The sequence below is a fragment of the Convolutriloba macropyga genome, chromosome 2 (genome assembly GCF_964194025.1).
Source record: "Convolutriloba macropyga chromosome 2, txConMacr16.3, whole genome shotgun sequence".
In the NCBI taxonomy this organism is placed as follows: domain Eukaryota; kingdom Metazoa; phylum Xenacoelomorpha; order Acoela; family Convolutidae; genus Convolutriloba; species Convolutriloba macropyga.
In genome coordinates this window covers 81,835,894-81,852,930 of record NC_134469.1, presented here as the reverse complement: position 1 = coordinate 81,852,930, position 17,037 = coordinate 81,835,894, and the positions used below count along the sequence as shown (strand labels likewise).

The following is a 17,037-nucleotide window of genomic DNA, read 5'->3' as shown; positions in this document are numbered from 1 at the left end:
AATGCGATGTGAACAAATTCTTTTGTTTTGATCACTTGTAAGTTGTTGCTTGATAAGTACTAAGGAGTAGAACAAAAACATCACCACAATAGTACCATAACAGAGCTGTCGCTTAGCAGTTGAACTGTAGAGAAGTTGTTATAACAAAAACATTGTTTAGAGAGTTGAATTGACTTCATAAATTGAGAACACCAGTTGCAACCACCGATGATCAGAATTATGCGTTTGAAATTTTTTTCATTCATTGGTACGTTTGTGCTCTGACTTTAGCCTCTGATCAGACAACCAGCAGAATCTTGTCAAAAGTTTTTTGCGCTCCAATATTTTTCCTGTCAATGTAATTCGAGTGCATCATGCGCACAAGTAAAGTTCTCTACCAGTTTAATAAGTTCCATTTTAACAGATGCTGAACAATAATTACTGAAAAAAACAGACGACGATTTCGAAATCTTTGCAGTTTTACGAAGACAAAATACTGCGGCTTGACAATACAATTTTCAAGCAACAATAAGGCCCTCAACAAATAGTCTGGTATGAACAACATAATTTTTATTTTTTCCGCCATAATTAGAGATAATTCAGAGTAGACTATCTAAGTGCTTATTATTAATTCAATAATTGCTATTTCTAATTACGCTACATGTGGAAGCCTAGCTTCAAGCTTTTTTCCTGAAAACAGATGTCGCTTAACATCGATTTTAACTGTTTTTTTCTTGCTTTTTTACTGATTAATTATATAATTTTCCATAACCGCTGCTAATCTGTGCATTAAATGACGTTAACTTGACGGTTAAAAATTATAAATTAATGCAGAAAACTAATAGATTATTTGTTAATTTTGTTTTTAGCGCAATTGTAACAAAGCGATGTGACCTTGTCAATATGATAGTATTTTTATTCATTGCGTATCTTAAATTTCTTACCTTATGCACAGCAACATTAATAACAGTTACTCCAATATCCGCAAGGTTAATTATTGCTCTATAAAATTTGATTTTGATTCGAATTTTCTGTGTTGTAACTATATTTCGGCATCCTCCAATTTAATTTCAACTTTTCGTTCCCGTAGAAAAAAAATCAGTAATCTTTATAAAAATGAATTAAAATCTTGCCTAGAAATGTGAATTTAATTTCTCTTCAACTTTTTGTCATCAATTTTTGCTTGACAGAAAAGATTATTTTTTCGACATACAAAAAGAAACAAGCGATAAATTCAAAAAAAACTAAATAGTTATTTAGTAAACCTTTTGAGGTCAATAAATCACTCTTTAACCTAGAATAATAAATTTCGAACTTCAATTCATTCAAACTAAAATCAATCTCAACTGCAATATGCAAAAATCAGTCAGGGTCTTCCGCATTGGACTTTGAGATTGAATTTACTATTAAAAAACAATTTTTTGGCGTCTACCGTTGACCAATTTGAGCAAAAATTTTCCTCGTTTTAAAACTTGGTTTCAATTGAATAACTAAATACTTTTTAAACGATAATTGTTCGGTGACTAACTTTATCCGCTTAGTTGGTCCTTAAGTTGCCGCCACTTTCTTTGTAAGTAAGTTTAGTTTGCTACCGGTAGACGAGTCTCTTCTTTTCGAAACCAATTAAAATAGCATATCATATTATTGCCCCTAACTCTCACGCAAAGTTTCAACCAATCACGTCAACTTTATCCTAATCGCACCGCAAAATACTCCTGTTCAAGGAATTAGGTCACTCGGGGAGCAAAATTCTACGCAAAATTCCAACTATGAAAGGTTTTAATCTCGAAAAACGGATTAATTTGCATGACAAAATTGCCTCAGTGCTACAAAGCTATAATTCGTCAAACACTGACCGCGACCTTAACAGTATTAGAAGCAGAATAGGCGTCAGATTCGGACAGCTATTAAAACCAAATATTGCTTTAATGTCATCATAATCAGTACATACCTAAACGGCAACCACTTAAACTATTAGTAATGTTACAAGTACATATTGAAACATTGAAAAATAAATATATCTATTTTTTGAGAAGTAGGAATGGTGGTGCACCATCACATCTGAACCTTCAATGTTCATTTGCTTTCTAACAGTTAACTCGTTTTTGTTGGATCGTTTAAGTGTTCATGTTTTCATCAAACTGTTCCAACTTACTTTACATTTTTGTTCATGCCTTCAGTTTTTGATACTGCTCGTTCATACCTGCTCCTAAATATCTTCGTTGTTCACAATTGATCCTTTTGTCTGGAATAAAATTCCCCGTTGAAGTTTCCTTCTTAATTTAACTCATGTTAATTTTCTAGCTCGTATTCTAATTTAACTTTCAGTGCCTTTTCTAATCAAAGCTATTTTCTAAATGTCTCACAAATTTCACCAGGAAACTAAATTTCAATTTTTGCTCATCGAAACAAAAGCAAACGTAAATATAAATATAAATAAGCAAACGCAAATAAGCAAACGTAAAAAAACGTAAACAGTTGGTCCTTAAATTGCTGCCATTTTCTTTGTAAATAAGTTTTGTTGGCCACCGGTATACGGGTGTCTTTTTTCAAACCAACTAAAATAGCAATTTTTTTACCCTAACTATCACGCAAACTTTCACCCATTTACGTCAATTTTTACCGCAATCGCGAAAAACACCCAGTTTAAGGAATTCGGTCAATCGGGGAGAAAAATTCTATGCAACATTCCAATATGAAAAAGTTTTAATCTCAAAAAACTGAATAATCTTCCATGGCAAAAATGCACCAGTGGTACAAAACTCTAATTCGCCAAACACTGACCTCAACCGTGCCAGTATTAGAAGCGGCACATGCGTCAGATTCGGAGAGCTATTAAACCCAAGTTTGGCCTTATTGTAGTCCTAATCAGTACATACCTAACATAGTAATTTTCCAAGTACATATTGAAAAATTGAAATTTAAATACGTCTATTTATTGAGAAGTGGGAATGGTGGTGCACAAAAACCTTTAAACCTTTAATATTCATTTGTTTTCTAACCGTTTATTTGTTTTTGTTGAATCAATCAAGTTTTCATGTTTTCTTCAAATTCTTCTAACTTACTTTACCCATTTCTTCATGCCTTTAGGTTGTGATAACTCCTCGTTCAAACCTGCTCCTAAATGTTTTCGTGGATCACAAATAATCCGGTTGTCTGAAATAAGTTTCCATGTTGCAAGTTCCTTCTTAAACTAATTGTGTCTTTTTCAAATTCTAATTTAACTCTCAGTGCCTTATCCAATTTTCCTTGTTTTAAAACTTGGTTTCAATTGAATAACTAAATACTTCTAAAACGATAATTGTTCGGTGACTAACTTTATCCGCTTAGTTGGTCCTTAAGTTGCCGCCACTTTCTTTGTAAGTAAGTTTAGTTTGCTACCGGTAGACGAGTCTCTTCTTTTCAAAACCAACTAAAATAGCATATCATTTTTTTGCTCCTAACTCTCACGCAAACTTTCAACCAATCACGTCAATTTTTACCCCAATCGCAACGCAAAATACTCCTGTTGAAGGAATTAGGTAACTCGGGGAGCAAAATTCTACGCAAAATTCCAACTATGAAAGGTTTTAATCTCGAAAAACGGATTAATCTTGCATGACAAAATTGCCTCAGTGCTGCAAAGCTATAAATCGTCAAACACTGACCGCGATCTTAACAGTATTAGAAGCAGAATAGGCTTCAGATTCGGACAGCTATTAAAACCAAATATTGCTTTAATGTCATCATAATCAGTACATACCTAAACGGCAACCACTTAAACTATTAGTAATGTTACAAGTACATATTGAAACATTGAAAAAAAAATAAATCTAATTTTTGAGAAGAAGGAATGGTGGTGCACCATCACATCGGAACCTTCAATGTTCATTTGCTTTCTAACAGTTAACTCGTTTTTGTTGGATCATTTAAGTTTTCATGTTTTCATCAAACTGTTCCAACTTACTTTACCCATTTCTTCATGCCTTTATGTTGTGATAACTCCTCTTTCAAACCTGCTCCTAAATGTTTTCTTGGATCACAAATAATCCGGTGGTCTGAAATAAATTTCCATGTTGCAAGTTCCTTCTTAAATTAATTGTGTCTTTTTCAAATTCTAATTTAACTCTCAGTGCCTTATCCAATCAGAGCTATTTGCTAAATGTCTTGCAAATTCAACCAGTAAAATAGATTTCAATTTTCGTTCCTGGAAACAAAAGCAAACGTTTATCAAAATATAAATAAGCAAACGTAAATAGAGAAACGTAAATAATAACGTAAATAGTTGGTCCTTAAGTTGCTGCCACTTTCTTGGTAAGTAATTTTAATTGGCTATCAATAGACGGGTCTCTATTTTTCAAACCAGCTAAAGTAAGTAAAGTATCATCCTATATTTTTGACCCTAACTATCACGCAAACTTTCCACCAAGTACGTCAATTTTTAACCCAATCGCAAAAAACTCCAGTTTAAGGAATTAGGTCACTCGGGGAGAAAAATTCTACGCAACATTCCAATATGAAAAAGTTTTACTCTAAAAAAACTCATTAATCTTCCATGGCAAAAATGCACCAGTGGTACAAAACCCTAATTCGCCAAACAGTGACCTCGACCTTACCAGTATCAGAAGCGGTATATGCGTCAGATTCAGACAACTATTAAAACCAAATATTGCTTTAATGTCATCATAATCAGTACATACCTAAATCGAAGCCACTTAAACTATTAGTAATTTTCCAAGTACAAATTGAAAAATTGAAAATTAAATATGTCTATTTCTTGAGAAGTGGGAATGGTGGTGCACAAAAACTTTAAACCTTTAATATTCATTTGCATTCTAACCATTTACTTGTTTTTGTTGGATCAATCAAGTTTTCATGTTTTCATCAAACTTTTCGAACTTACTTTACCCATTTCTTCATGTCTTTAGGTTGTGATAACTCCTCGTTCAAACGTGCTCCTAAATGTTTCCCTGGATCACAAATAATCTGGTTGTCTGAAATAGAATTCCATGTTGCAGTTTCCTTCTTAACTTAATTGTGTCGAACACTAATTCTAATTTAACTTTCAGTGCCCTATTTAATCAGAACTATTTGCTAAACGTCTCGCAAATTCAACCAGTAAAAGAGATTTCAATTTTTGCTCCAGAAAACAAAAGCAAACGTAAATCAAATTGTAAATAAGCAAACGTAAATAAGCAAAAGTTAAAATTAACGTAAATAGTTGGTCCTTAAATTGCTGCCACTTTCTTTGTAAGTAATTTTAGTTGGCTATCGATAGATGGGTCTCTATTATTCAAACCAACTAAAATAACTAAAATAGCATCTTATGTTTTGACAATAACTATAACGCAAACTTTCAACCAAGTAAGTCAATTTTTACCCCAATCGCACAGCAAAACATTCCTGTTCAAAGAATTAAGTCACTCTGGGAGGAAAACTCTATGCAACATACCAACTAAAAAAAGGTTTTAATCACGAAAAAAGGATTAATATTGCATGACAAATTTGCAACAGTTGTACAAAGCTATACTTCACCAAACACTGACCGCGACCGTAACAGTATTAGAAGCAGAATAGGCGTCAGATTCGGACAGCTAATAAAAACAAGTATCGCTTTAATGTCGTCATAATCAGTACATACCTAAACAGCAACCACTTAAACTATTAGTATTATTACAAGTACATATTGAAACAATGATCCCTATTTTGTGAGAAGAGGGAGCTTTTCAAATAGTCAAAAGTCTCGGTTATTTACAAATTACGGTTAGATATAACTATAGGACTATGGTAAAGGCAAATTTCGTTGCAATAGCAGACAACCCATTTCCAAATAATCAAGCAATAGCTGAACAGCTTCCGGGACTGACAAATGGCACCGCAAATTCGAAAAACCTTACTGTCAAATCGAAAAACCATAGAAACTATAGATCAAGATAAACGAAAATTTCCGATTCATCGCCAAGCCATAGTTAAAATAAATCTCTTTGAACTGTTGAAAAAGGACATATAAAAAAATTTCAAGTTGTTCGGACCAATATTTTGTATATCCAAATTTCATCAAAGTCAAAAAGGATCAATAAATAAAACTAATCCTTGATTCGAAAGTAATGATTAAATCAATCTACAAAACTAAATATCAAACGGCCAACATTGACTCTCTGTTACAAACAAATTATCAAACACTTAGTTCTAGCGCTCCAAAAATGAATTGGCTTTTTCACAAAATTAGATCTGCAGTACGCTTACAGATTGACAACAATCTCATAGTCAGCAAAGGAAAATATGACGATCATATGAAATTAGATACAAAATGTCGTCAAAAACTTGACGAAGAAAACCTGCGAATGATATTACGAAAATGTCCTTTTGCTGAACAGGAAACCAAATCCTTGGGCCACAAAGTCACTTCAACGGGCAAGATTTCACTCAACAAAAAACAGAAGCAAATCAAGTATTGTAATTACAATAAATTACGGAAATAATTACGGAAATCTGTGTAATTTAAGTTTTATTAGGATCAGTCCATCATGTTGAAAATTTCATGACAGATTTATCAAAAGTATGCCACTCATAAAGATCTCTATGGAGGAAAATTATTACATTTGAGTGAACCGACAATCAAGAAGAACATTTTAGGGAAATTAAAAAGAGAATTGCAAAGACCACCGATAACGAAAATTTCATTCCCGATTCAGAAACACGTGGAAAATTTGATGCATCACGCCGATGTCTAGGAGCAGCAGTATTAGAAAAGCAAACACATGAAGATTGGCACAATTTAGCATTCGCGTCTAAATTTCTCAATAATTTAGAAGAACGCTTTAGTATTAACAAAATTGACTCATTAGAAGTTGTTTGGGCAATAGAACACTTTAAATACCACCTTTATCGTAGACCAATTCAAGTCATCACAGATCGTAGATCATTATTATCGATGATGCGTAAAGGCAAATCAAAAAAGTCTTTCAATAGCAGATTAACACGTTGGATCGATAGACTGCTACCGTTTGACTTTACATTTGTTGATCTGCTAGGCTCGAAAATGGGGTTGGTAAATTTTATTTCCCGCCAAAGGCAGCAAGATGCTGCTATCGTTTCAACTTACAGTGAACAGTTCATTATATTTAAATTAGATGCAATCAAATGCGGCGCAAAAAGCTTTCTACTCATTGCAAAGAATGGCATTGATTTCGCATCGCAAAAACAACAAAAAATGGTGCAAAATTAAACAATGATATTTTTGACAGAGCTATTGCAGAATTCGGGGCGCGAAATGAAGCATTAAAAATTACTACCCTAAATAACGCCCATAGCTCTACAGAAAATTTTTCGGTTTTAATTCATTGTCAAAATAATCAGCAGTTACCAAATAGCAAATAGCTTTTTAACAGATTCACTCCTGGAAATAAATTTACTTTAATTTTTTCCTAAAATCACGTAAATTGCCCATCAATTCATCTCTCTTCGAACCTTGCCAAATTCGGATAAGGAAAAACTCAGCACAACTAAAGCAATTACTCCCAGCAAACTGCGCTTTTTAGACGAAATTGGCCTTTCGACCCGCATTTCTCAACAAACAACAGAAACAAATAAGAGCAGCGCAATTGTCACACCTTCAACACAAGATCTGTATGACGAGGTTTTTAATTTCGCCCTGTCCAAAAAAAAAATTATGAACCGTCTGGCAAGCCTCACACCCAAAGATGCAGTGTTGAACGAAATAATAAATTGTTACTACAACAAAACGAAGAGCGATGCAAACACATCTCGCCTTGCATACATGGTCACTGGAAGAATTTGCATGTAGAATTAGGACGTGTCTGCATAGAGATCGGGTCGCCATTGCGAACTCGGTTCAGGAAACATGCATTGAAGCAATTCGTGCCAAACATCTTGGGAGTTTGGGCTTGACAGACATGGCGGCACTTGCATGGTGGCCGTACTTGCGTCGTGACGTAGTCATCAAAATTGCCAAGTGTAGCCGCTGCAGAAAAATTTAAAAATTTAAAACCTATAATTTTTTCAACATGGGCACCTTTGAAATTATGTAGGCACCCAATGAAAAAATCCAAATAGATTTTGGAGGACTAATATACAACAACAGTCTCAGGAAGTATTTTTTCTTTTATGCATTGATTGCTTCTCTAAATAATCAACGGCTGAAGTTTTTCATAATGCTAACGCAAAAAATGTAAGACATTTTGTAAGATTAGTTTGTTTGAACTAAAAGTGGCGCCAATACACTATCACAGAGCGGTTGGATTAGTAGGGCGTCTAACACAGACTATTAAGCGCCATTTACCTTGTTTTAAAGAAGCAGCACAACAAAAATTCAATTTGAAGGCATCAATTAAATCAATCATTTATCATTAAAAAATCTGCCATCAAAAGTCCCTTGACATATTTGCGTTTGAAGTTAATTTTGGAAGAAAATCAAATGCACATCTGAGCCAATATAAAGGCTGAAACAGACCAAAAAAAATTACTTTAGAAAACCATTTTCGACAAATATTTAGATCTTGAAACAGACATGGGACAAGCTCATTACTGAAGAAAAATTGTAGGAAATTGAACGAAGCGACGTGGAGTTAATGAGACTCAAAAAGTGAACAAACGAAAGGACGAGGGTTCGCAAGGCCAATTACGAGCGAGTGATAAAGAACCCTCTCATTGGCTGGGGATTTTCACAAAGTGAGAGCTGAATCTCTTGCGTTGAAGCTTGCTAACGAGACACCGAAAACAAAAGATCCAAAACGAAGATTGATGAACTCTATGAAGTGTTAGCGCCTGGCTCTACCGTCATTAAGACGAAATAGCATACTCCAATCATTAAAGAGCCAGAAAAAAATGAAGTTATCATCAGCAATTCTGACATTGCAGAGTTCGGGGAAAAGGGGGAGATAAAAAACCGCTAGCTGAACAAGCAAAAAATCGACCCTTACACTATCTGGCAAAACTACAGAAGTGAAAATTGACAAACCTGCTGAAAACTTGCTCGATAAACTTGAAAGTGGTGTGAAAATCAAAAACAAAAAACCAAAAGATGACTAAAGCTGGGTATCCTCAATACATTCTAACGGTTTGAGAGTATTGAAGGTGCGAATGCCCACTATCCCAGCCAGGCCTAAAGTTGCGCCGTAAAACACAACACAACAATGTCAAACAACGATAATGCGCCACAAACTCAAACAACAGACAAAATCGATGATAATGCTCCGCAAACAGTACCTCAACCTCTAATCAAACCAAAACGTAGGCAGCTAGATAATGCACAAAGACAATCCAATTAGCAAAGAGGATCTTCGCCATCCATCACAGAATCAGTTCATTTGACAAAATATCCACAATCTTCTACCCCATAGCAGCCCCTTCTAGTTTTTCTAAACCAATTTTGAGACAAAAGGAAGACAGACAATAAAGCAGGAACAAAAAGCCAACAGCAGTAATGTGGAAAATGTACAACCAACGGCGGCGCGAAATTCACCTACTCCAGATGTGGACGTGAAATTGGGCACCTGATCTCCTACGCAACACTACCCAGTTACTTACTATTTCTCTCCAAATTATGAAAAAGTGGAGATGATTGTCCGAGAACCACAAAATGCATTTGACTCAGATAGTTCTTAAAGAAACCCAAAGACACAACTCGTTATAATCTAAAATTTCTTCAAGTATTAGCTATGGTAATCAGTGCATATTTTACTAATTTTCTGATACATTTATTTAAAAATTGTACAATTTTATGTCTCTGAAAAGGGGGAAATTTTATACCTAGGTAAAGTCACTTATTTTGTTCACCGTTTGGTACTTCATTCTATTTTTTAATTTGATCATTTTTGCAGTTTTTGGTTGTCCCAAATTGGTGTTTCTCCAGCCGACTCATTGTCTGGGTCGGAAATTACTTTCAAATTTTGTTCAATAATTTGTGTATTTGTTAACCTTCTTGTTCATAATCGAATGTGGAATATGTTTTGTCTGTTTTCACTTCTTTCGTTTTGGGTTATAATTTTAGTTGATAAAAATCTTCCTCAGTTTGGCAAGGCAAAATTTTGCTAAATTTTCAAAATTTACTAAGCGTTTCGCAACTATTTTGTTACTACTTGATTACGCTCCGCAATCTCAAACAAATTTTTTTGTTAAATCAGAGTTGAATTCCGTAGCAGAATAATACGCAATTTCGCACAGTGAAATCCATCAACAAACGCTACTACCCGGAATCGGAGTTCGCGTTGCGAATTCAGCAAATATAGCAATCGCTTTGCTTGTGACGAAAAGCTCCGAAGTTGTTTTATTACAGAAATGATTAAAGAAAATTATTTTAATAATTCACGAGCTGCTCACTAAGCGATGAATTGACCGAGAATAATAAACAATGTAATTACTGATGTGCGTTTTGCTAGATGTTTCGTTTGATTTATTTTTTTTGCTTTAGGGGTGCGAATCCTGACTGAATTTAATTTTTCATTGAGAAAATTGGCTTTGGAAAAAAATTGAAAAAAAAAACTGAATTGCGACTGAGAAAAGATTATGATTGCGGCTCAAAATGAGAATTAATGAAAAATTTGAGAGACATGAATTGAAATTTTTAAAAAATGGATTCAGAATTAGGATTAAAGATGAATTAAAGAACTACAAAATGGGGCGAATGCAGTACTATTTCAATTCATTCATTCGGATTCTACAATATAAATAACCTAGATGTAAATCATAGAGAAATCCAAAATTAGTTCCTTGCATTAGAAATAGCACGATCACAAAACAAAACAAAAAAGGTCTATGAATCGCCCAACCGCGCAATTTTTGTTGTTTTTTTAAATTGTATTGTTCCTTATTCTGCGGTTCAACTGATCAGCATCATCAAAACGGAGAAATAGTAACAAATTAATTGATGTCAAACTTAAACATTGCTTGAGTTTTTTTTCATTTGATAATCCTAATTACAGCCTGTTACAGCGAGAAAAAAATTGATTAATTCAAATGTTATACTTGTTGGAAAAAATAGTAATGAGTAATCAATATTGCGCAAAAGTTGTTCCGACTCCACTTGTGGGGGGAGGAACTATATACTCAAATGGGTTTTTTTTTGTTCAGTCAATTTTGGCCGATCGATATATTCATCGCAGAGAAATGTGAGTGGTATAATTAGAAAGGCGGTCCAGCGTAGAATTCAAAATTAAAAAGATTTTTTTTTGATTTTCGATTTTTTTCGATGAGTTATCGAGGATTGAAGTTTTGTGTAAACACGGGATATCAAACTTACATTTCTGGCCAAAAAATGAACAAATTTCGTGTTCCTAATAGAGTAAAGGCGATAAAAAAGACTAGTTCTGGTCTCATAGGGAGCTTCAATATCAAGAAAATTCGAAATCTCTTTGAGAGCTCTTTTTTTAATAAAATTTTTCTACTTTTTCTTTGCTTTTTATGTCACCTAGAGACAAGTCACTTTACATATTGAGGTTCCGTTAATGACAAACCTCTTTTACAGTCAAATGAAGCCCAATGAACAAAAAAATAAAGGAACTGCTCATGTTTTTTTTAAATTCGACTCTGAGATTTCGTAATTTTAATTAAAAATTTGAATTCCTTTTTGAGGTTTTACTAATTTTTTGGAGTCTTATGGTATGGACTCATTGACTAACAGTGCAATATGCTCCGTAATGAGATTTAAGTTAGCATATCTAGTGCTTTGGGTGGACAGCTAATGGCTGTTAAGACTTTTGATCATTAATTTTTTCGAACATTAACCAATCATAAATTTTTTTATCGTGAACTGTAAGTCAGTGTCTGTGATGACAGCACCCTCTTCCATCCTACTGTAACCAAGTTTGATCTTGCTGGCGGTTTTATCTTATAACTTTTAGTAATATGACTTCAATGACACAAGATCTCAAAGAGTTTAAAAATTTTTTTGGATAATTCCGGATTATTGGTTACTTTTGAAATCTTATCACATTATCCTATTATTGACAGCTCCTATTGACGTTCAGTGTTTCATAAAAACGTTCAGTGGATCAAAGATAAATTTTTTAGAGAAAAACTTATGGTTTCAAATGGCTTCGACCTTTTCTTCACGCACTTCTCCACTGAATTTTTGCTTTTTGCCTACTTTTGTTGTTGTTTTCATAGTCATAAGAATTGTTGTGATGTCTTATTGATCACCTATGCATGACAAATATCCCCATACTCATACTGAATTTTGTTTGAGCGTATTTTTTGACTTCCGTTGAATTTTTTTAAATTTAGTGGCTGTTAAGAATATAAAAAATAATTTTTCGAAATTTTTTTTTGAACATTAACCAATCTTAAAAATTTCGTGAACTGTTAGTTAGTCTCAAAATTCACAGAACCCACTTGCTTTCTACAGAGACTAAAAAAAATTTGGTGGCAGTTTTATCTTCTAACTATTGATTATATGACTTCAATAATACCAATCGAATTTTTTTTTAAAAAATTTTGGATACTTTTGTATTATTGTTTAGTTTTGAACTCTTATCACATTTTCCAAATATTATACAAGTTATCCAAACTTTGTTTTTAGCCTATTGGCTTGGAAAAGACATTCAGTGGATCACAGATAAAGTTTTCAGAGGAAAGCTAATGTTTTAAATGGCTTCGAATTATTCTTCTCGCTCTTTTCTACTGATTTTTGGTTTTCGCATGTTTTTGTTGTTTTTTTATAGTCTTAACACTTATTTTGATCTCTTATTGATTATCTATGCATAACAAATATCTTTTTTCTACCATTGCGTTATTTTGAGCGTAGTTATTGACCTCCGTTAAAAGCTTTTGAGTTTAATGGCTTTTAAGACTTTTAAAAAAGTTTTTCGAATTTTTTTTGAACATTAACTAATATTAAAGATTTTTGTGGACTGTTAGTCAATCATAGTACTTACAGGTTCCTTTTTATTTCTAATGCAGCCCAAAACAATCTGGTTAGCGGTTTTATCTTTTACCTATGAGTTTTAAACCTTCAATGCACTAGTTTTCATATATTTTTCGGGTACTTTTTTCTTATCTTATTATCCTAATACTGATAGTTCCCATTGGTTTAGGAATGACGTTCAACGGACCATATATAAATTTTTTTTGAGAAGATCTTATGATTTAATTTGCTTCGACACTTTCTTTTGGCATTTTTTTACTGAAACTTTGGTTTTTGCCTGTCTTTGTTGTTGTTTTCATCTTCAAAAACTTTTTATAAGGTATTATTGACCAAATATGAATGGCCAACAAACTTGTTATCCCATGGAGGCAAAATTTAGCGTATTTAGTGGATTCCGTTGAAAGCTAATGAAATTAATGGCGTTGATACTACGAGTTTTCTCAAAAATTTCGTAATTCTAATGTATTTGTTCATATTTGATTTTTTGAAACTTATTGATAAAAAGGAGGAATCCAATTGCTGTTAAAAAATGACTGGACATAGAAAAGCTTTTTTGTGAAAAGTTCATCTTTTAATGCCTTCGACACTTCTCGCTCAATTTTTTTCTTGAAATTGCTCTTTTTGCCTGTTTTTGTTCTTTAGGTTGCCGTAATTTGTTGACAAGTCTCTTAGGCTTGTAATTGAGGTTTGAATTAATGATGTTACCCGAATCATTTCGTCAGTTTGTAGTCCTTAGTCTTAAAGTTTATGATATACATTTTCAAACATTTTTCACACATTTTTCAAACTTTTCATCTTTTGTTGTTCTTTTTGTCAAATTGTAACTTATTTTCATTAATCAGAGGTCACATCCAATTTTTTGTATTCCAACAAAGCATATCTGCTGATGTTATTTGTCACCGATGCTTTGTTTGTTGGACAATATGTTTTTTCTTAACGTTTTTTGAGTGGTCAAATTTTGCGCTTCTTTTTCTCTTCTTTCAGAACAATTGCGTAGTAACAGATCCCAATGGTTTACAAATGTGGCCCAAATAAACTTATTTAATCTCTCAGTATAATTCCTGCAGCTGAATTAGTAGAAATAAGAATTGAATTAAAAATACATAATATTCAGATAATAACTTATGATTTTAATGGTAGCAGTAGTTTGTGTTTTCGCAAATCGTTTTTAAATTTTTAGGTCTTTTTTAGTTCGTTCCTAAGGCTTAAACAACCCAAAGACAAGGTTTTTTGGTTTTGTAGTAATTTTATAGTAATTTATCAAGGATTTTTTAGTTAAAAGCTAGTGATTTTTAGGACTTTTGAAATTTCTTGGTTTAAAAATTGTTGATTAATTTTTGAATTTCGCCTCATTGATCGTCCTCTTTCTTGACTTGTAACATAGTCTCATTAAGAAAACTTTCCGTCAACTGTATAGTCAGAAGAAATTAAATTTGAGTAGTTAAGGTTTTATCTGACTGCATTTTGACGTTGTTACTATGTGCTTTTAAATTTAGATATTCAGTTTTTTGCCGAGAAGTTTTTGTTTTTGCTAATTGTTTTGGTTGTTTTTTTGTCTCGTAGTCTCTTTAAGGTCAGATCTCATCGGCGCTGTAATAAGGCATGGCATTATGTAATTCAATTAGTAGATAGGTTGTGTAACGAGTGTTTTAAACTCAAACATCTATCTTTGTTGTTTCTTCATTTGGTTGACAATTAAGTCAAAAATGTAGATGAGCTCGTGAACATCATGTGCAAACGCACATTAACGAGCCGCCTTGTTCATCTTAACTCCTTAATTCTTAACAAGATTTCTATCATGTTTAAATGTGCTTAGATCACTCGTTTTTGAGGACACACACTTTGGTTACAAATTAAGTGGATCAGAAATTTCGAATTATTCTGCAATTGCTCGGAGTAGCTGCAGCATTAGATGTCACATGACACCAATTTGCAAGTCTTTCAATTTCTGTCACAACAAATTATGCCAGATAAATTTCCTGGGTGTTCACGAAATTACTGTTTCATCTGGCGATGGCGTTTGGATAAGCTCCATTAGCTGCATTTATGTCGGTATGGTCAAAACGTTTGTTCCAAAATGCGAGCAACTTGGAATTGACGTCGACGTTAAAAACGATACTTTGGACCCTAATATTTGCCAGATTAACCCAAAAAGAGCCGACTGTCAAATTTTGGAACCTTGGAGGCAATTTCTGATTGACACGGAATCGGAGTGGATATTTTATTCAGAAAGAAAGGTGTCGGAAAGTTTTTACGGAGGACTTGATAACTGCGAGTATTTGAAAATCGAGGAATGGTTTCTCTGGATTGCACAAGAAATGACATTCGAAGACGCCAAAAATCACTGCCAGTCAATCGGAGGCCAGCATTTTGGTGACATAAATGGAACGGACGAGCAATATAGACTGCTGCTCGAGAAACAAAATTATCAAAACTTCTGGCTCGGTATTTCAGATAGAGATACGCGGGACGTGTACATGAGTTTAAACGGGAATGACGTCACTAGTTTCATTCGGTGGGCGGGGCAAACGTCCGGATCTCCTGAGCCGTCCAGAGGTCCGGGCGATGATTATGTATGCATGTGTAAAGAGTTCTCACCCATTCCCCATATGACTCTTATGAGTGGTTCCAAGACGCTCCTGGTCATTTTGTTTTTCGATTCCCGTGCATTATGAACTGATCAATGCCGTTTCAAACAATCGAAACTTGTGAATGATTTCTTTGCACAAATATTTATTTGGTCTCTCGGCGGAAGTTTGGCGAAAAAGTGTTAACAAGTTGAAAAAGTGGACAGAAAATTTCGGTCTCTTTCGCAATTATATTTCAAATTTTTGAAGGTGGAAAATGTGGAACAACGGTGAAAAAATTAAAAGAAGTTTCGTTTTAGTAATGGAAGTTGAATAAAATAAAAGTGGACTTTAAGTGGAATTTTGCCGTGTCCGCGCGAATCTAACTTTATCTGAAAAGTTTAACGGTGGAAAAACCTGTCCTTTCTTTGCCCGATATAAAGCGGTACTGAAAAGATAACGACCCGGGTGTTTAAGTGGTTTATTTAATGGATTTATAGCAAATATGAAAAACCAAAGCAACACCTCGAGCTTTACATTTTATTCAACAATTTTAGTGTCTCCTGTGTTGAGGACAACGACGAAAAAACGACAATCTTTTTGTAAGAAATCGTCGTTTTCGTCGTTTTGTCGTCGTTTTTTGTCGTTTTGTTCTTCGTTTTCATTAGTTTCTTGTATCGTCACTTATTGAAAAAGCGTGACATCTTGAAGAACCTGCCTGATTGTTTATTCCGTTTAGTCTATTATTATGTAAACTGGAATTCAAATTACTGTAGTAAAAATCAATAGTTATTAATTTGATACTGCTGTGTAAAAACAACACAGTTTAATGAATTTCAGCTTGATAGATTTTATCGGCCACAATCTTTTATCAATATCTCTTTTAAGCTATCAAAAGACAAATAGCCGCTGCCAACATAAAAAATGAAAATTTCTTCGCTCGATTAGCTCTTACGCGCATCTAAACTAAAAAAGAAATCAAGTGAGAAAAATTGCCTTGAGTTTTCAAACCAAATAACAAGACCAATTTTTACTTTCCATGTTGTTTTTTTCAAGTTTGAAATGCTACAAAAATTATCATATATATGTAATCAGAGCTCGACCGAATCAAGAATCGACCGCTTTGGTCTATTTTGTTTTTTTTTCGTTAATATTTTCTTTTAAAAATGGTTACAGATAGACGGACTTAATTTTTTGCAATTTCGTGACGAAATTTGCAATTTCGCGACTGATACACAACACAAAGTATTTGTAAAAATTGTGAAAACTGGGCAAGATCATAGTTCCCAACTGACAACAGTCTTTTTTTCGTAATTAGACTTGTCCCTAAAGTTAGAAATCGACAACGAAATTGAAGCTTAAATTACTGTTTAAATGTAAAGTTTAATTTCAAGTTCATTGTATTTAACAAAATAATTTCAAGAACAATCACAGTTGATTCGAAGTAACGAAGTTATTGCAAAGAACCAAGCTAAGTTTAGCTGAGAAGATCAATATCTTGTTCATGTGCTCCGATTTAGATATTTAATAATGTAGGTAAGATACAGATGTAACTTTCCGATCTAAAACTCCAAGTGCTTATATGGTAAGGACACCCAAAGAAGTTGATTCAGTTCCGGGAGTATCGAA

The 17,037-nt window shown here is 33.6% G+C and overlaps 1 protein-coding gene across 2 annotated transcripts; it reads left to right on the top strand.

Moving 5' to 3' along the window:
* Positions 1–133: 133 nt before the first annotated feature.
* On the top strand, positions 134–15,686 carry LOC142335509 (uncharacterized). 2 transcript variants are annotated; one of them, XM_075384043.1, is made up of 2 exons: positions 134–247; positions 14,658–15,686. In XM_075384043.1, exon 2 carries the CDS (start codon positions 14,761–14,763, stop codon positions 15,514–15,516), a length of 756 nt encoding a protein of 251 aa, XP_075240158.1. In that variant the 5' UTR covers positions 134–247; positions 14,658–14,760; the 3' UTR covers positions 15,517–15,686. The 2 variants fall into 2 exon arrangements, with proteins under 2 accessions (XP_075240158.1, XP_075240157.1); XM_075384042.1 differs by having other exon boundaries at positions 134–531.
* Positions 15,687–17,037: the final 1,351 nt, after the last annotated feature.

What these genes read in the sequence shown, in the direction of transcription:
- LOC142335509 (XM_075384043.1), top strand. Translation starts at nt 14,761, where the DNA reads ATGACACCAATTTGCAAGTCTTTCAATTTCTGTCACAACAAATTATGC.